We start from the raw sequence: 20,274 nt of genomic DNA, 5'->3' as shown, positions 1-20,274 counted from the left end.
AATGCCAGTCCTAAATAAGTTGTACACGTTGAATGGGCAAAAGCTAACCAGAAGCCGGCTGAGCGAAAAGCACGCGTGTTTACAATGTTTACAGTTAAAATAATGGGATATTTGTAAGTGCATTCCAGCGAAAGCTTTGGAACTCGAAATACTGGTGACGGACCGTGACAGTGCCATAAAAAAGCTCAAGCTCTGCGGGATAAGCTTTAGCGTACTTCAAAGCACTTGGCCCATGCTAACCAAAAAGTTTCCCCATCAGAAGCAAATACACCTTCCAAGCAGAGTCGCCTTTACATCGCAATAGCTGGCCAATTAGAATTATTTATTTTATGTACATAGAACGAAAGTATTATCACTAATGGGGAGATGAATGCATATGACTAAGGATACATAAGTAGAGATAGATAATCGATTTGAGGTTAAGGTCTAGGGAAGTTTCTTAAACTTCAGCAGGCACTCGTACAGCGTGAGCTGGCGAGTCTCGGGCATCAGCATGAAGACCAGCAGCCCGAAGACGAAGCTCAGGCCACCAAAGGTGAAGAAGAATACCGAGTCCCGCAGACTGTGCTCGAAGGCGGCCGCCATGAGACCCAGGTGCAGTGCCTGCTCCAAGATGAGGACGCCGGCCAAGCACCTTGCCTTGTGCGCCACGCTGAAGGCCTCGCCCGTGTAGACCAGGGCGGGCACGGCGACGCCGGCAGCTACAATCAGCTCGAAGAGCAGCATGAGCAGGGCAATTGCTTGCAGGTTGATGTCGTAGTAGGTCTTCTTGACGGCCTCCAGATGCTCGAAGACGCCGCCCACGATGACGATGACAATGCCGGCCACAAAGAGCGACAGCGAGCACAATTTGCGGCGCCCCTGCCAATCCACCAGCAAAGCGCCGCTCACGCTGCCCAGCAGGCCACAGAAGGCCAGCCAGTACAGGCAGTTCATGTCGCACTCGAGTCCGTGCCAGCTGACCACCAGGAAGGCGCGATTGTAGGGCAACGAGAGCGCCAGTGCCGCGAAGCACCGCAGGAAGAGCACCTTGAGAAGCGGCAGCAGACGACGCGACCAACGCTGCCAACAGGAGTCGAGCGAGCCCACCGTGAATCGCTCCCAGTCGCTGGAGTTGTGCAGCTGGTGGCAGTCCTCGCGCAGGCGCATGAGCTCCGTGCCGGACTGCGCATGGCCATTGAGCTGTTTGAGCGTGTCGCTGACCGCCATGTCCCGCTCCTGGCGCAAGAGCAACAGCGGCGACTCCAGCCGATATGACAAGGACAGGATGACCGCAGCCACGCCCAAGGCGGCCAGCAGGATGCCGTGCAGCTGATCAATGTGCATGGTGTATCCCCTCTCCACGGGTTCCAGGGTGTACCAGAGGCGCGTGTAGAACACCTGCACGCAGACGCCCAGCCACAGGAAGATGCGCTCGCAGCTGAGCAGCATGCCGCGTATGGACTTGTTGGCCATCTCCGAGCCCGTGACCAGGGCCTGCACCTGGGTGAGGCCGTACGCGGCGCCCACGCTCACGCTGCTGTAGCAGGCGCAGATGAAGTGGCGCGGCAGCAACAGGTTCAGTATGCCAGCCACGAGCAGCAGGAATCCGCTGGAGGTCTGCAAGGACAGAGAGCCAAGTTAGCGAATCTATGATAAATGACATCAATATAGAATATACAAAGAGCGACTGCCGTTTGATATACGGTACATCCCCGAACTCAGTTAAGGCTAATGGCTAATGGCTAACAGCTAATGGCCAATACTAGTCGAAGCTTATCAGTTATTGGCAGCGAGATTAGTCCCTAGTTGCTGGAGCAGCACTTACGTAGGCCACGTTTTTGGTAACGCGCTGCACAAACAGCGCCGCCAGCAGAGCACCGAAAGCGGCCCCAATGAACCAGCTCATCATCAGATTGTGGGTGCTATAGCTGTTGAGGAACTTGCCCGCGGGCGTGTCGAATATGGACCAGGCCAATCGCATGCCGCTGCCCACGAACACCAGCGCAGCTGCAGGATATAGAAATATCAGATATGGAAGGGAATGCTCTACTGCTAATCGAGGTGTTCCGCGACCTTACCCGCGGTCAGGGACTGAAACTGCAGGCGGTAGTGCCACAACTGGCGCAGCCACGACAGTTTGCCCTCCTCCTCGATGGTCGGCAGAATGGGCATTGTGTCTGTCCTGTCCTATTTGAGCTGTGCACACTTTGGCTAAGATTAATTTATTTGCTGCCCCGCACTGTCACTCGCAAGTACTTTTTGCGTTTGTATTCTGTTTATTCGGTTTGGGTTTGCTAGGTCTAGAAGTCATAGAACTTATCACTTATCACTGTTTTGACCGTAGCCGTCATTTTCACACACAGACTTAAATAGTGGGATTGATTTTACGATTTCTGATTTTTCGCGACTCCATACACTTGCCCTCTGAGCGCTGGCCAGTTGCTCTTCGCCTGACCGACTGGTTGCCTGTGCAGTTGATAAACGGAAAGCGTTCACAGCAGTCGTCTGGAGTGCTTGGGGCGAGAGCGTCGAAGCCCCGATAAGATAAATGCCAAATACAAACGAACAAACAAACGCACAAAAGTTCTCGCCCGCTCGCTTATCAATATGATTACTGGATATAAATAAATTAATTAAATTTGAATAGTAGGCGTCAGAAGCGGGAGCTTGGACACAAATGCCAAACGACTTCCAGGCTGTTTGTTTGCTGATATCAAGCTTCGCATGCTCTACACTGAGCAAAATCATTTCAAATCATTCCTTATCACAAGTAAATAATTTAAATGTATGTATGTACCCCATGCCATGTCCAGATGCCAAAGTATATCAATAATACTTAATAAAATGAATTGATATGTATTTATGAACTTCCACTCAGAGGTAACAAAATAATACACAAATAATTAACGTTGGATTACCTTATGTAAGCTCTATTCAAACTGCGCCATGTGATTCACCAGATGTGATTTTACTCCCTGCTGCTTGCAGTGGGCTCCCCATCCAGCAATAATCATACATACTATTTATCATTGACATACTATTTATCCATTCCGATTAATTCTGTCAAGTGCACTGATCACTCGCCGTTTATGCATAGCTTATCAAAACCAATTGCAGTTAATTCCATTTGAGTAGACAATTTTACAAAATCAAGTACAAACTTTCCATAAATAAGCACAGCAAGCTCTTTCAGCGATTATGTTTCTTTGCATGTCAAAAAGTCAATTGAGTTGATGCCCCTTTTCAAATGTTATAGATATCCAATATACACATATGCAATATTTTATTTTACTTTAACTAGGCCATGGCTATTTCGTAGCCATTATGTATTGTATTTTGGATGGATATTATAATATGATAGCTATTCATGTATTGACGTTTTCGCTATTTACTTGGATTCTCGATTGTGGATTCCAGATTCAATACTTTGATTAGAAGTCTTATATATTTAATTTTGCTGTATCAATTGCCTCTTCGCCTTATCTTTTCTCAATCTTGTAGTTAAGCCAAAATGAATGTTGTATTTCTATCTCTCCCTCCCTCTCTCTCTCTCTCTCTCTCTCTCTCTATCTCTCTCTCTCTCTCTCTGTGTCTCTCTCCTTTTCTATGTTCTGTTTATATTTTAAGTATTATTTCTAGTTGGTTCTCTGCTTTTGAGTCATGTGTGTTTTTTCGACATTTATCAAAAAAGAGAAATACAATAAACAAACGCAGGTGCATGTTGTCTTTGTCCATACATTTATAATATATAATATATTTATAATTATATGCTATAATAAACATTCTCCGACTCGCCTAATTAGGTATTACTGTCTGTCTGCCGTCTAGCGTATACATAAAAAAATTATTTATGTTTGTCTTAGCAGAGCATAAAAGCTGTCAGATATGCTTAGTTATTAGTTGATGGATTTAGCAATGATTATACGTCATTCAACTTGCGATTGACAACAAATATTTTAGCAATCGAACTCTTATCATTTGGCTTACGTCAAGAAAACAATTAGAAATAAAATTGTATATACATATAAGTAAAATAATAAAAATAATAATAACAGTCAATTTTAATGCAGTTTTTTGCTTTTACAGGTTTCAAAAGTCGCACTATATCTTCTTCTGACAGTCACGAGTGAGCAGTAGCTACCAGAATTGGCTGCAGATTAGACACTTTGCAAGAGTTTCGAATAATTGCAGGGTATTACAGCCGTTATCAGTCGTTCATGTATGTACATATATGTATATAGGAATATAGAGTTACTATGCTTGCCTACATCTAGCTAATATTAAATGGCAAAAAGTCTTGGTGCGCCCACTGCTGGGGCCGAGTACTTCACGAGAAGTCGCGAAACTTTTGCTGCGCCTGACGCAGAGTCAAGTACTTGGTCTCAGGCAGATACCAGTGGCCGAACAAAAAGCCCAGCAGCGTAAACACGCCAAGGCCGTAGAAGTAGATGCAGTTGGTGTGCACATTGAGCTCCACGTAGCACACGGCTAGCTGAATAGTTAGCTCTACGGTATAGGCGATGGCGATGCACATGCGCTTCACGGACAGCGGGAAGGCCTCCGATAAGTAGACCGAGCTGGGCGCGAATCCAAGGCCGGCAAAGAACTGGAATATCAGGAGCATCCAGACAGCCTTCCTCAAGTCTGGCAATCTAACGAAGTCCACACTCGAGAACCTGGTCGCCAGTCCAATAGACGCGGCCCCGCATATCATGAAGCCAATCAGCTGAGTCAGCTTCCGGCCAAGCGTGTCCTGGACAAAGGCGCCGCTGAAGCTGCCCGCCAGCCGCAGTAGCCCGAAGAGCACGTACGGACCCCTGCTGAGCCCATAGACGCTGGTGCTAGCCAGCGTTAGCGTAAAGACGATCAGCATGCTTGTGCTCATGGCGTAAAGGGCGCGGAGCAAGCAGAGACGCAGCAGGGCGGGCAGTGCTTGGCACCAAGCCTGAGTGTTGCGCAGTGAATTGTTGTGGGCTACGTAGGAGCTGTGCTCAGTCAGCTGATCGCTGGTTTCCATCGTCACGGCTTTGGGATATTGCAGGCGGATCAGTGCATCGATGGCCACCTCCTCCTCGCCCTGGATCAACAGCTGCACTGGCGACTCCACAATGAATACGGTGGCCAGGAAGAGTGCAATGGCCCCATAAACGGTACAGAGCACGCCCTGCAGCTGGTCCGCCGTCAGATCATAGTCCGGGCTCCACCTGACGCTGAACACTATCTGCATGAATATGCCCAGGGTGCAGCTCAGTTGCTCAGTGGCGGAAACGTAGGTTCCTCGCTTGTAAAACACCACCAACTCGCCGCCCGTGGACAAGGTGGCGGGCAGCGCGAGTCCGTTGGCCAAGCCATTGAGGTAGCGCGCAGCCATCATGGCCTCCACATTCAGCTGCGTCGCAGTAAATAGAATGCCGCCAACAATGGTGAGCATGCAGCAGAGTTGCTGGAGGAAGTGATACGCTTATCAGTTAGATTATCGACATGTTCAACTAGCTGTTGTACGTACCATTAGCAATTTGTAGGTGAGGCATCTGGAGAATAGAACGCTGAGCACGGAGCCGATGATGGCTCCGATGAACCAAGAAATCCGTAGATGCATGCAGATTACTATTTCGTCTGCCAGATTGTCGAAGCCTATACTCCAGGCTATGTTCATGCCGCCCGACAGGAAGATTAAAGCAGCTGTACAAGGAGTGAAATAAATTCATCAGATATGACAATGTATTTATTTATCGATTGAGTTTTCATTCTACAGGGAACTTGAAAAGCACTTTCTGACTATATAATTACATCAGATGTATGTTAGATACAAAATATAAATTATATTTCACAAATTATTTTGAGGCTTAATAGAGGACTCTTTCTTTTCTGATATTCAATGTGGGGACAGAATTATTATTATTAATATTCCAAATAGTTAAAGGTCTTGATTATAAATATATGCAAGCTCTACAAGGTAGTATTGCTTTATGAGTCATCAGAAATTGCGTTCCTTATGAATGAATCCACAAAAATAATGAGTAGCCTCGAAATCGATGGAAATACTTTTGACCTTCAATTTCCGTTCTACGAACTTGACTTGATGATTTAAGACTTACCGGCGCCCAAGGCATTCGCCTGAGGCTGATTGCGCATATCACGAATGCAACAACTGCTTGGCTGTTCATAGAGTATTTGGCGTCGTGGAGGAGACTCCCGAGCTGTTGGCTCGGGCAGTGGCGAGTAGCCCACGGTGGACTGCGACGTCGTTCGACGATATTCATTCTTTTGTTCCATGTCTATTGTGTGTATGTCCTTCTTCGTCGAGGCACAAGAGAATACTACGCGAGCCGAAATACCAAAATATTTTCGACTCCGAAGTGAACAGGTTTTGATAGTACTTATCCATTGGTAAACGTTTCTTATCGCACTGATTGATAAATGCTAAGAGTCCATACATAGAGTCAGTGGCCATCGTTATCACCAACCACAGCGCAACCCTTCAGCTTATCTATCGATGTTTGTATTGCGTTTTGAGTACATTCAATAGATAGCAAATGTTTCTCTTTGTAAACATAGTTAAATTCGTTTTTGTAAATTTGAGCAGGTGAACACCTGGAAGAAAGAGAAAGTTTTTGGAGTTACCTCTTTATCAGAGTTGAGACCTTTTAGATTATACATGTATTTATTTATACATTAACCAGTTTGCTATCTTTGGCATTTCCTAGCTCTGCTAATTGGCTATTGTTTTCATAAACTACTCTGACTCAATGTCTGTTTTTTACTAATTTAAAGTGGATGTTGCGACCTTTTTATTAGCTCCTAAGTTATTCAAAGAGACATACAAAATCATATTCTCAAAATAATAAAGTCATATTCTCTAATTTACCCACATATTTTTTTATACCCTGAACCCATTGGGAAATCAGGGTATAATGGTTTTGTGTAAAAGTATGTAACGGGCAGAAGGAATCATCGCAGAGCCCATCAAGTATGTATATTTCTGATTAGGACGACGAGCTGAGCCGATATAGCCCTGTCCGTCTGTCCGTCCGTCCGTCCCTCTGTATGAGTGCGTCGATCTCAGAAGATACAAATGCTAGAGAGCTGTAATTTGGCATGCATACTCGTATATTCCATACGCAGTACGAGTTTGCTTTATTTTTTCGAAAACTCATGCGATAACTTTTTTATCGAGAATAATCGAAAAATTAGATTTGTTTTTTTACTCTCATTGCAATACTATTTATTAGACGTGGAGACTTCAGATTTACTGTGTGTATACATATGATGAATACAAACATTTTGTAATCAACAGATTTTGGATACCAAATACTAGAGACTTGTGCTTTGGAATGTACACACATTTTGATTACGCTCTATAAATTTCAATAAGATTGCATGTCTACAATATAAGTTATTCATCAAATAAATTCTCATACTATTGCCCACACTGCAGCGCAGCCCAAGCGCAGTCGCTGCTTACTGCGCAATTGATCAGTTCCACTTTCAACTGATCAAAGTGCACGAAAATACGTATATATTGCTTGTGACAATAGCTGAAACCAAGTAAGTAAACTCTTGTCGTATACGTCTTGCACATATGCGGCAGCATGCGCCTTGCTCTTGATTCATGGAAGAAGAAGGTGAACGTGGCTGTCTTGCTGGTATTGAGAGCGTTTGGTAAGCAAATTATCTAATTATAGTCTGCTGCTTATAGTTGGCTGCTTTTCAATTTCGGCCCATATACATATGACTATTCGAGAAGCTATTCAGATATAGAGTATATTGATCAGGCAAGTTGCCAAATTATGAAGCGTGTTTAGGTTAACCATTTGCTTAAGCTATGTCCTGAGAGACAAATGTGCACTGGCCTAAAGTTAACATGATTGTTTGTTATACTCTGCTTTCTGCATGTACACACAAACATATAAGCGCATACATACGGCACTCTATATACTCCCGTTCTGCCGCTGCTTTTAGCGACAGAACTCTTTATGTAAACTTTATGTACTTAGGCTAAGGCAAAACCTTTTTGAATCGAATAAAGCATTCATTTATGAACACTCGAAACGAACAGTCTAGTTGTTTCCTTTCTTTTTCTACAATTGGTTCAAATGTGTAACCAACTGTGGTAAATTTACCATATGCTATTCAAATTAGAGAATTATATTTAGTTAATAAATATGTACAGAAAAGGCATGCGCAATAAGCTTATCTACATTAACAGTTCAATATAGATTACAATGCTGATTAGATAAATACTGATTAGAAATGCCACAAAGTGCTCGTCAAATGTTTTTAGGGGAATTCGCTCGTACAATTAATGGTTCAGGTAATCGAAGCTGCTTTCGACTTGAGCTTGGTCAAAGCAATCGCCGAAGGTGCTCCGAGGCGCTGATGGTTGTTGTTGTGTGTAGGCGTTGCTCGGCGTGCCTCTGTTAAGGTAGGGTAGGGCTGCTGAAAATCAATGGCTCGGACTTTCTTTCTCATTTGCTTGGAGGTTGGTGATCCAATTCTGCCAAGAGAAGCCCACTCCAGTGGCTCTAATAGTAAATATTTGTCGCCTAACAGCAGGACGTCCATACCTATTTTTTTGTTGATAAGTACTAATATCAAATGATACTAAATAAAAAATTACCTTTTCATGCGATTCGTAAGTGTCGAATCCCACTAGGAACGGACCGTATTTTATGACCTCATATCACTTTCTCTGATGGGTGGGGATTACCCTCCAATAAATATTAGCCTTTTCCGTGAATAGGAATGGTGAAACAATGTTTCATTTGTGTGATGCGATATTTGTAGATGCTGATTCACAGTAAATGAATATGAATATGAAGATACAAATATAATTTCACTATAATAGCAAGTATTTGGGATAATTGAATTAATTAGCTTTTATTTTTAAGCGTAAAAGTTCGTATTAGAGAATATGATAGATGTTGCTGATCGGATGGACAGCCCATTAAAAGCCCTTGCTCAGGAAACCCTTGAATTTTTCCTGTGATTCACGTAGCGTAGTTCGGCGGGTCTCTGGCAGACACCAGAAACCGAGCAGAAAGCCAAGCAAGCAAAGTCCAGCCAAAATGCAAAAGTAAAGCCCATGACCTGTACGGCTGTAGGTCACAGATGAAATGATAATATAGATCAGCATTTCGACAATGAAGGTGAAGGCAATGAAATGCTGCTTGACGCCAAGTGGAAATGCTTCAGTCAGATAGGCAGAAGTGCCCGAGAATGCAATGCCAGCAAAAGCTTGGAAAATACACACGAGGACAAATAAGGTATCCCAGACTGCGTAGGGCCAGTCCATGATTAATTTGGCAATGCCAATGGCCATGCCACCGCAGCCCAGGAGACCCAGAAGCGTAGGTTTCTTGCGGCCCGCAGACTCCACGCATAAGCTGGTGATGAAGGTTGGCACCCATCGACAGACGATGTATACCACGTATTTCCAGGTAGGTATGAATAGAGATATATATAAAGGCGGCAGAGGCATTATTATGGTGTAGAGCACAAACGCGGAAAGGCTCATGGCATTAAGGGCCCTTAGATAGCAGAGACGCAGCAAGGCTGGAATGGCCTGGGCAATGCACTGGCCAGTAGAGAGCTCTGCGTTTTGTGCCAGATAACGCTTGTGCTCCTCCAGCTGCACGAAAGTCTCCGTGGTCATCGTGTAGGGGCGCTGCAAGCGGCGCAGTGCATCAAGAGCTTGCTGCTCGTTTCCATTGGCCAGCAGCATCACTGGCGACTCAATGCACAGCATGCAGGCAACGATTAGGCCAATCAGTCCAAAGACAGTGGACAGGACCCCATGCATATTCTCGCCATTGAAGCTGGTGCTGGACGATGAGTTCCACGATGTCGTATATATGACCTGAACGAAGAAGCCACTCATGTAGCACATATGCTCAATGGTCGAAGCCGTCACTCCACGCATGTAGGGCACTGCGACCTCGCCGGTCAATGCCAACGCTGGGGCGAACACTAATCCATTGGCGATACCATCCAGATAGAGACTCGCCTCAACGGCTTTGATGTTGAAAGTCGTGGCTGCCATAAGGATTCCCCCGATCATCACAAGAAATGAGCAGAAGCACTGAAGAAGAAGAATGTGAGGTTGTATTTGATCATTTAGGCCCTGATGCGGGTATGCTTACAAAGACAATTTTCTTGGGTAACTTGTTAGCCAAGAAGCAGCTAAGCACGGCTCCAATGATGGCGCCTATAAACCAAGCAAGGCGCGTGTGCAGAGGAGCAAAAGAAAAATACAAACCGTGAAAGCCAATGCTCCAAGCAATGTTCATGCCCCCCGAAAAGAAGATGAGTGCAGCTGAAAATATAGAAAATTATATATAGTAATTGCATTGCAGGCGTTAATGGGTAGCTGAAAAGCCCATAATCACGTTAGCCAAGCGCAAGACAGATTGGCACTGTACATCTTATCTTGAGCACTTAGTTTTATGGCAAAATGACTAATTTCAGATGATTCAGCGGTACATACCCGCTCCCACGGCATTGGACTGAGGCTTGTTCCGGTTGTTTCGGTTGTACCAGCCACTGGGCTGCACTGTTATTATGGTGGTTGACATTTGTGGTGGGTTCGCTCCGTAGTTCTGTGGTGGAGTGGGTCCATAGGCGTGTGGTGGCGGCGGTGGCTCATAGCTCTGTGGAGGCGTCGCTCCATAGCTTTGTGACGGAAAGCTTGTAAAGCTTGGAGGTGGCGGTGCGCTACTCTGCGCAGGATATCCTGGTTGGGAATATGCTTGTTGTGGATACCCCTGCGGTAAGTATCCTTGAGGCAGAGACCCTTGCTGGGGGTAACCTTGTGGGGCGTAGCTTTGCGACCCAGCGGGTGGTGCCGAGCTGAAGCCATACGGTGGTGGCTGTGGTGGCATATATTTATCGTTCATTTCGCTATTGATGAACCAGCCTCAACTGCTTCGAATCACTGGTATTTGGCAACTGAAAGCTCAAGTCCACGGTCAGGTATTTTTTGTTAGGCGTTTGACGAATTCGGTACGCGGGACTTGATATGCGCTTATCGCTGTGCTGATAAGCCGCAAGGCCCGGAATCACATTCGAATCTTAAATGTGTATTGGTGACAACAGTGCCTATAAATTAGTTCATATAAAATAGTTAATACCACATTTGTGTAACCGCGCTCAAGTATAAATCGCGGCACTTCAAATTTGTCCAATTTGATAAAAATTCGTATCTGCTTTTATTAAAAGAGAACCTGACGGAACACATTGCTGGTCGACTAAACGATTCATTCAATCAATTTTGACTGAGTCATTATATGAAAAAAAAAATCCCGTTTTATATAAAAATGAGCTCTTCTCAATGATGGCCGCCAAGAGCTACGATCTTACTCGCTCATAGCTCGAGCTCTATAGAAAACTGAAGTTGGCCTGCAACATGGCCGAGTGGTGCCCCGGCTGTGGCTATTCCATCTGCGTCATGCTACTGTGCTTCTTGATCGTTTGCCAGTTGCACCCCCTGAAGCAGCTGGGGGTGCTCTATTTTCCGATCTAAAGCGCGAGATGCTGTCCTTACGCCGTCGACAGTGGAAGAAGATACAGCTTTCGCGACCCATCAATCAGCATATCGAACAGCAGCATCAGGCCGGCTATAGGCCGCAGCAGCAACAGTGGCAACAGTAGCAGTAGTGACAAGGTCAACGGCAACAGCGGCAAGCAAGGAACCGCAATAGGTATAGAGAACGGGAGCGACTGGAATATGTCGTTGACCTTGAAGATCGTCACAGCTGGTGCAGGGGCCGACGTTGACTTCATTATTCAATTGGCTTTTCAGTACTCGCAGGTCTATTGCGGTGCTTGGCGTCTTGACCATCTCTTCGTTCACTTTGGTGGCCGGGAATATGCATCGGCTAAGCCAATGGCTTGAGGTCTGCCTCACAGGATATTAAGTGATCGAATTTCTGTTATCGCGCCCGTCCGTGTTGCAAAACTATGAAAAAAAAAAAAATTGTTTGTTGTAATTAGCTTAAAACGACAGTGTAAGAAAAAAAAAAATAATGAACAAAATATTTCAAGATACCACCAGTTTGGTTTATTTTTTGGAGCATTTTCTCGGCCTTCTGAGATTGATTATCGAGAGTTTTAGTTTATTCAAGACTTCAATTTATGTAAACAAATAATTATGATGAGCAAAGGGAGAGTAGTGTCGTAAAGCGACTTTAATGAAATGGAATTTCCTAGGCTGGCATCTGTCTGTTAATATATGTATATATAATAATAAGATTTGCTAATGGTATATAGAGTATTATTGGAAAGTAAATTCGGGGTTCACATACAATTGATACACTTGATCAAAAAGTAAAATCTATAACAAGTAAGAGAGCTCTAGTCGAGACTGCTCAAGCAACTGATATTTCAATGATAATTCGCACATACACTAGTGCTGTAAAATATCATCGATGCATCGAGCATCGATGTCTTATTACCAATTTTAATTATGTTGAGCGAGTCATCGATGTTTTGCAAAACATCAGTATCTGCAATTGACGCGTTCATACATACGAACAGACGGACGGACGGACAGACAGACGGACAGAATACATATACTTTGTGGGGTCTGCCACGCCTCCTTCTGCCCATTACATACTTGTACACAAAACTATTATACCCGGACTTCCCATTTTCAATGGGTTCAGGGTATAAAAATAATAATAATCTCTTCTTGTGTATTGAAAATTATCTTTTAGTTTTATTAGTAGAAAACAGGTTCTGTCATATCATTGTTGTCTGTTTGTCTATTTCGTTTAGCTCAAAGCTCAAAAGTCCTCGTTGAACCACTTTCGTATCTTAAAGTGCGCCTTTGCCAGAGTTGTCAGCCTCGTCTCGGGTAAGCAAAAAATGCCTAGTAAGAAAAAACTCAAGGACATGCCCCCCAATACATAAAAGTAAATCGATATGTCGACGTGTGTGGGCGTCACCATACAACAGCCTATCCTGATCATCAGCTCAGCGATATAGACGAGCGCCACAAGGTACGGCTTGACGGCCAGTGGAAAGGCCTCGGTCAGATAGACAGCGGAAGCTGCATGCGCTACTCCTGCGAAGAATTGAAAGAAGAACAATATGGTCAGAGCAGAGACCATGCGAGGCACGCGGTCAAGCAGGCTGGCAAAGGCAATGGCGAACACGCCGCCAGCGAAGGTGCCGAAGAGCGAGGGCTTCTTGCGGCCACCGGAGTCCATCAGGAAGACAACACAGATGGAGCCGCTCCAGCGCAAAGTGCCAAACACCACATAGGGCCAAGTGTGCGTGTGGGGCGTTAGCTCCACGGCTGTTTCATAAAGAGCTCTCCATACGACGTTGGTTAGGCTGAGGGCGTACTGCGAGCGATGGGCGATAATCTTTATCAGGGGCACGAGACCCCGCTGCAGACTTTGCCACCAACTCAGGTCTCGGTTGGCAGCGACGTAGCGCTTGTGCTCGTCCAGCAGCAGGAAGGTCTCGCACGTCACTACGAATGGACGTTGCAGATGGCGCAGAGCATCCACCGCAGCCTGCTCACTGCGCCGCAGCAGCAAGTACACCGGAGACTCGACGCAGCAGGTCAGCGCCAGGGCCAGGGCTACAACACCATAGACAATGCTCAGCAGGCCGTGCACCTGGTCGGCCACAATGGTCACATTCCAGCCACTGTGCCAGATGGCTGTGTAGCTGAGCAGGATAAAGATGCCGAAATTGTAGCTCAGCTGCTCGAGGCTGGCGGAGAAGATGCCCCGCATCTCACAAACAGACAGCTCACCCACTGTGCTTAGCGTGGGCACAAAGACCAGGCCATTGGCTAATCCATCCAAGTAGCGGGCGGCAATGATGGCCTTCGGTTGCTCTGGCAACGTGAGGTAAAGCATGCCACAGATAAGCACCAGGCAAGAGCTCGCCACCTGTTGGCAGACGCACTTCGATTAGCCTCATGCCTTCGAGTAGAAGTTGGCCAAGGCATACTCACATAAACGGGTCGCTGTGGTGTCCGGTGGGTCAACACCGCGCTCAGTACGGCTCCAAGCAACGCCGCTCCGTACCAACAGACTTGCATGTGGAGCGTCAGTTGAAGCAGCTCCACATGCATCGAGTGCGCTGCAAAGCCGGCTCCCCAGGCCAAGCTCATGCCACCTGAAACGAAGATGAGCGAGCCAGCCCCGAGCGCGTTCCACTGCGGCTGGTTCTTGTGAGTGCGGCCTAGCCAGCTGCATTGGTCGGGATTGTGGCGTCTCTGCTGGTCCCGCTCCTGCTGGAAGGAGCCGGCCCGCGTTGCTGACTTATCGCCTGTCATTGGCGTACTACCAGGAACCCATTGATCCCATTCATATTTATAAGTCACGCACGGGCCGTCGTATATTATCAGCTTATCGCTGGCAATTACCATTTAGCGAAACTCGCTTCCGTTAAGCCCATCAATCCAAACACGAAAAATCAATATAATACAATATTAAGACTTTTAATTAATAGTGATATAAGCACGCATAAATATGCGATAAGCCAGCTGGGCGAGCTTATTGCGCTGCTGTCATTCAATTATCATGCTTTACAACAATTATATTTATATATTTATATTTATATGCTTAATCAACCGCTACAGCTCATAGCTAAGACTGTCAATTGACAGTAATTCTGTCATTCCTAATGACAAACCTTTGTTTTCATTACATAGATGTTGTCGAGCCTATATGGCTCAGTTCATATCCTGATGATATTATATGGCTTATACATATGTGTATAACCTATGAATTTTTTATTTGTTAAAGCACTTTCACGCTTCATAAACTATATATAATATTTGCTCAACAACTATATGCTGAAAATCAGCAGACAAAAATGAAAACAATGCAATTTTCTGTAAATTAATGAAGAATGTTTGCAGAAAAATAGTTTTATGTCTTTTTGTTTTTATGTCTTTGGTTTTTTGCGATTTGGCATGTCGCAGTACGACTAATCCTAGAGATGAATTGACACTAAAGCTAAGCTTAAGGCTTAAAAACTGTTTTAAAATTTGTTATTTATTTAAATCGAACAGAATAGTGTTTAAACAGAATATTTATATAATACAGAAAAATAGTAAATTCGAGAACACAAAGGAAGCTTTTCCTTATTAAACTACTTACCATATCATAATCATATCTCACATTTTATTGATAATGAGAGCATGGTCGTTGCGTTGTCAAGAGTTGATTAAACTAGTCACGCCGCCTTAATGCCACATTCACCTGGTGCTGCATTGCACTGCAGTTGTTTGGTTGTTTACGGCTTCGTTAGCCAGCCTCACAGTCTCGCGGCCAGCAGTCGGTGGCCTGTCGGAGTCATGCGCTCGTTCAATGGCCCGACTCATGGCAATAATGCCTCACACAGCGAGGCAAGTGGAAAATGGGGCAGAAACTTTTATCGCAGGTGCTTTTCCTGCCTGCCTGCCTGTGGAATCTCTCTCATCTTTTGCAGCAAATTTAAGCGATTTCCGTCCACAACTGCTGCAAAGCGAGGATAGGCAAACGTGGCCAGGCATTGGCATCTAAGTTTTCGACGAGCAACTAAGTTCGCGATAATGTTTGACTATGTGAGCACATGATACGCCCACAAGGCCTGCCCATGGCACTGTCCGGGGCGATGTGGGACTGCTGTGGGTCTGTGGGCTCACATTTGGCTGGCGTTAAAATAAATTTAATTTTATCGCTACATAAATACATGCTCAGCAACAGACTGACTCGCAGCTTGGAGCCGAAGCCAGAACTTGCAACCAATCGACTTTCCGGGTGACACTTCCGTAGAAGTTTCTTTGCCTGATTCTCCTCCTCGTATTTTTGTGTTTCGTGTGCTTGTTGGCAGTGGTTGGTGGCTTGCCACATTTTTACATTCATTTACCGAGCTACATCCCATAAATCCCATTGCTAACCTTTGAAGTTGGGCCATCGTTCGTCTTCTTGAATATTTGTAGATGCCTGTGCGGATATTAATTAGCCAGCTCGGGGGACTCATCGTACGAATTCGCATCATTTTTATGACCACTCAAGGCGCAAATATAAATAAATGTTTTATTGATCGACCATTGGGCCCTCTCTCCTCCGGTTGCCGGACCATTTTTATGCTAACACAAAATGGGCAATTTGCCGTTTTTAAAAGATTTACGACCTTCGGCCAAAATGCCTATCATAAACATTACAAAATCGAAACGCAACATAAAAACGAAACAGAAATAATAAACAAACAGTTTTCGTAGGACTACCAAAGATTAAAAACATATAGTATACGTTTTATTTATTATAATTTACTGTTTGTTAATAAATTGTAAGCCCACATTTTCCCACAAAGATTGTTGGCATGCCTTTGCTTTACATTTAAATGCTTTAAAATGATCAATAATGAGAGATATATTTTGCAAGCTTTGTTCACACTATTTAAATATTCCGATATAAATGCCTGTTGTGTCAATTTAACTAGCTTTCTTTATGATTGATTCTTGCTTTTAGGTCTTCTTTTGCAATAAGATTTTCCAGAAAGACGCTCAGCAACTGGCTTTGTTTGTATTCAACGAAATATACAAATAAAAGTGTACAATAGTAATACCATCGCAACGATAAGAGCACAGTCTTCATATTTTAAATGAATTAAGAAACTTAGAAAGCAGTATTGTATTAATTTTAAAATATTGCGTCAATTCATTATTACTACATATAAAAAAAATATTTTAATTGAAAAAATTTGACCATAATACAATTTTTACTTAATTGTACTAGCTTAATTTTATAAAATTTTTTAGAAAGTTCAAAACTCTTTAAACGAAAAGCTTATGCTACAAACTTATTTTGTACAGTTGCTAGCCATGTCGTTTAAACAGAGATATATATAGTTTTGCTAGTGAAGGATTACCTCTTTTTAGCAAATTCAATTTCCGTTTTACTCAGATTACCGAATATGCCCATCGCACTTCTTGAGCGAGTATTGAAAGAGGAGCTAGGAATCAGAACATATTGATTTCTTCTTTTTGGCTTATTCTATTTATATAATATAGTGGCGACCATTGACTGACAAATAGACATTGTTCCGCCCACTTAAAGCTCTGTCCCGTCATAAGCAATAAATCCAAAATTAATGTACTGAAATAATAATGTTTTGTAGTTTTCTTTTGTGCCCCAGGCTAAGAAGGGCATATATATTTTAGTTCCCTCTGCTCATCGAGTGCAGAGCTTAAGGCTGACTTGCTGCGAGCGCTGCTTGCGTCCGACGAGCTATAGAATTTTTATGTTTTTGCTGAGATTTACATGCAACCCAGGGCAAATTATATTTATGCAAATTTCAATGGAGTTGCCCAAAGTCAGATCACAAATTAATTTATCTTGAAAAGGCAACACAAATCCTGATTAACTTCCAAGCATGGAATATGCGACAGCATATAATAAAAAATAAAAACATAAGATGGCAAGAAGTTTGCCGCAAGGAAAACAAAACAATTGTGAAAGCCATCTACACGGGCGTATTCATGTGTGAGTGTGTGTGACTGTGTATGTGTTGGTTAATGCGTTCTAATAAATTTCAGCAACATTTGTACCTTTTTTGTGGGGCGTGCTTTTATTGTTAACACAAGACGGCGTGATGCCTACCGAATTCCTCGGCGTTCGCCTTTTGTCCTTGTTGCCGCCACTTCGTTGCTGTCTTTATTGCCAGCTATGCGGCTGCGGATCGCAGCGACTTTGCCATGCGCCATGCGCCATCCGCCAACGATGCCTGAAAAATGGCAACAATTCATTTGCAGTGCCCCCAGCAGCAGAAGGGCGAATCTCTCGTCAAAGCTGCAGCTCCGTGGCAGGCATCAGCCTCGATGTGGCTTATGTACGTATAGTTGTTAGTTCGGCAGGCCCAGAGCGGGAGTAGCAGCCGTTCGACCAAGTGATTTGTTTTGCTTCGTTTGGCAACAAATCAGAAGATAAACGACATTGATTGTGGCAAACGACATGGTCGCACCAATCTTAAGCCCGCCCAAAGGGTTGTCCTTGGTCCTTTAAGGCGCAGCGACTGCAGTTTGGCGCCGATAAATGTCACGGCGCTTAGCTCGGATGCCGCTCAAATTGTGAAACAAGATTCAATGTGAAGCGGACATGCAATTAAAATTGCATTATACTGACGGGCAAATACTGACGTTATTTTAGTCGTACCGCAACTGTCTGGCCAATGCAGCACGTAAACATTTTGGTAATCCCTTCGCTTCGCTCCAACTTCCAATGTAATTGTTGTTGCTCTAATTTAATTATGCATAACGAGCGACTTGGGCGCCTGGACGCCCACAGAGCACAGAGCACGCAGCAGGGCCAGCCAAACGCCAAACGGTTTAGAAATAATTGAAAACAATCGGATTAAAATGTGCACAGCGGTGGGCAAAAATTGAACCAGCCCAAGAGCCGGAAACAAAAGAAATAATCAACATTTATATACAAATTAAACAGGTCATTGTGCTGGTGCGTGTGCGCGTGTGTGTGAGTGTGAGTGCGGATATTGTGTTCGTTAAGACCAATGACCCTTGGGATTAGTGAGTGAGTAAATAAATGAAGGTCAGCAGCCCAGAGGCGATTATGTGCAATGACAAACAGTTGCTGCACGCCATGAGCACTTGACCCCAGAGAGAAGCCGCAGCTAATTTCACATTCTCCACTCAACCGTTGAGTAATTTATTCAAGTTCTATCTGCCTGCTTATGTGTATATGTAATTTGCTAAGCCAGCAAGCTCCTCTTCAGCTGACATTGACATTAAGTTCCCATCATACACATAAGCAATAACAAAGTTAAAACAATAAAGGCTTATGCGTTAACGCCTCTCTTGTAAGCACCTGCATTTCTCGAGGGTGAGTAAAGAAGGGGAGCGAGGCAGGGAGAGCAAGGGTAAATGAGTTTGGCATAGAGTTTGATTTTTGAGCTTGAGCTGCCGTCTTTCGTGGCGTATGAGCAATCTAATTAAATGTTATGTTTATGTTATAAGTTAAATATACACACACACACACACACACACATTTACACTTACACTTACATGCCATAACACACATCAGCACAAACATGGGCGCACTTTCAGTGTTAGTTTGCACGCCTAGGTGGGACTATCATCGCGTGGCTTTGTTTTCGGCTCGCATTTGACGAGGCACTCAAAGTCTTACGCATCGCTCTGGGGCCTAGGAAGAGTCATAATTTTTATGAGCACATTGCCTTAAAATAATGGCTGACATTATGTATGACTGGGATTATGTAGAACTTTAATCTTGAGCTACCTGGCATAAAGTTCAACTTAGTTGCTCAGTTGCCATGGCTTAAACTAATGGCCAGGAGGCAGACACGCGCTTACCCCGGCACATAAATCAATCATAATTGTCCTTGTTAACTACAATCATGAATATTACAGAGTGCATAAAGCAAATGACAGTCATGCCATATACAAAACCGCACATTCCGCCGCCCGCCCATCCGCCCATGGGACCATCCGCAATACGATCCTACGCCCTTCTCAGGCGCCTGACCCATTGTTCAATTGCTGCGTATGTGTGCTTGTGCATTTGGGTCAATTCGGGAGGCAGCCCTTCCCCCTGCCCTGCCTCCATGGCTTGACGTTTACAGGCTCTAACTCTTGTCCGGACTTACAGTAAATGTCAGACCGTAAGCAAGGCTCCTGTCTGTGCGACGAAAATACTTGGCAGTCTCAAAGACTCGGCTAAATAGATTTTAATTAATTTCAAACCCACAAAGCATTTGATAGCCTCACATGCTGCAAATGGAGCTCGGCCCGAGTCTGGTCTCTGATCTCATTGTTGGCGGTTACACCGCGTGTTTACCTTAGTTAATTGATTTTCTGTCAATGCGCTGATTTGCATAACAATTTGCTGACCGCTTACCCACCTAACTACCCAACCGCCCAACCACCTAACCATCCTTATCTCACCTAACAGGGCCTAAATAAAAAGCGACAGCAAAAGCGAAGGCCCCAAAATTGTGTTTAAACTAGTGAGTGCTTTAGTGTGTGTGTGTGTAACTACGGGAGGTTTGTATTTTTGGCTTAACGGCCTCAAAAAGAAACCGTGAACTGAAAATAAATCATTTTAAATGAGTTCAAATTAATTTTGAAAATTATTTAGCGCGATTGTTAGTTCGTTTGTGCATTGAACTACGAATTTGTGACTTTTCAATATGCGTGCGATACAGTGTGTGCGTAATCAACTGATGCATACATAAATGAGCCCGCTTTTATGAATTATTAAACTAAAGCAAATATTTAACCATGCTTTATGCGGCAGCCTGGCCATGAGT

General features: G+C 44.3%; 4 protein-coding genes and 1 long non-coding RNA gene across 6 annotated transcripts; all 5 read right to left on the bottom strand.

The window, feature by feature from the left end:
• Nucleotides 1-341: 341 nt before the first annotated feature.
• On the bottom strand, nucleotides 342-2,713 carry LOC108652417 (uncharacterized). The gene is made up of 3 exons (XM_018102604.2): nucleotides 2,061-2,713; nucleotides 1,808-1,989; nucleotides 342-1,599 (listed from the first exon to the last, which is right to left on the bottom strand). Exons 1-3 carry the CDS (start codon nucleotides 2,152-2,154, stop codon nucleotides 427-429), a joined length of 1,449 nt encoding a protein of 482 aa, XP_017958093.1. The 5' UTR covers nucleotides 2,155-2,713; the 3' UTR covers nucleotides 342-426.
• A 1,039-nt stretch (nucleotides 2,714-3,752) lies between these two features.
• LOC108652416 (uncharacterized) lies at nucleotides 3,753-6,549 on the bottom strand. The gene is made up of 3 exons (XM_018102602.3): nucleotides 6,081-6,549; nucleotides 5,489-5,664; nucleotides 3,753-5,425 (listed from the first exon to the last, which is right to left on the bottom strand). The coding sequence occupies exons 1-3, from the start codon at nucleotides 6,256-6,258 to the stop codon at nucleotides 4,310-4,312; spliced, it is 1,470 nt and encodes a 489-aa protein (XP_017958091.1). The 5' UTR covers nucleotides 6,259-6,549; the 3' UTR covers nucleotides 3,753-4,309.
• Nucleotides 6,550-8,114: 1,565 nt separating this feature from the next.
• LOC108652415 (uncharacterized) lies at nucleotides 8,115-10,959 on the bottom strand. The gene is made up of 4 exons (XM_018102601.3): nucleotides 10,469-10,959; nucleotides 10,125-10,297; nucleotides 8,603-10,063; nucleotides 8,115-8,549 (listed from the first exon to the last, which is right to left on the bottom strand). Exons 1-3 carry the CDS (start codon nucleotides 10,875-10,877, stop codon nucleotides 8,930-8,932), a joined length of 1,716 nt encoding a protein of 571 aa, XP_017958090.1. The 5' UTR covers nucleotides 10,878-10,959; the 3' UTR covers nucleotides 8,115-8,549; nucleotides 8,603-8,929.
• Nucleotides 10,960-12,753: 1,794 nt separating this feature from the next.
• Nucleotides 12,754-14,572, bottom strand: LOC108652419 (uncharacterized). The gene is made up of 2 exons (XM_018102605.3): nucleotides 13,952-14,572; nucleotides 12,754-13,886 (listed from the first exon to the last, which is right to left on the bottom strand). The coding sequence occupies exons 1-2, from the start codon at nucleotides 14,366-14,368 to the stop codon at nucleotides 12,765-12,767; spliced, it is 1,539 nt and encodes a 512-aa protein (XP_017958094.2). The 5' UTR covers nucleotides 14,369-14,572; the 3' UTR covers nucleotides 12,754-12,764.
• A 2,253-nt stretch (nucleotides 14,573-16,825) lies between these two features.
• On the bottom strand, nucleotides 16,826-18,269 carry LOC149091521 (uncharacterized). 2 transcript variants are annotated; one of them, XR_016196804.1, is made up of 3 exons: nucleotides 17,540-18,269; nucleotides 17,190-17,454; nucleotides 16,826-17,087 (listed from the first exon to the last, which is right to left on the bottom strand). It is a non-coding gene; the product is annotated as an uncharacterized LOC149091521 (long non-coding RNA). The 2 variants fall into 2 exon arrangements; XR_016196805.1 differs by having other exon boundaries at nucleotides 17,190-17,326.
• Nucleotides 18,270-20,274: the final 2,005 nt, after the last annotated feature.

This window comes from Drosophila navojoa, chromosome 4 (assembly GCF_054131105.1).
Source record: "Drosophila navojoa isolate 15081-1374.11 chromosome 4, UAZ_NAV_1.0, whole genome shotgun sequence".
In the NCBI taxonomy this organism is placed as follows: Eukaryota; Metazoa; Arthropoda; class Insecta; order Diptera; family Drosophilidae; genus Drosophila; species Drosophila navojoa.
This window is presented reverse-complemented; position numbering and strand designations above follow the sequence as displayed.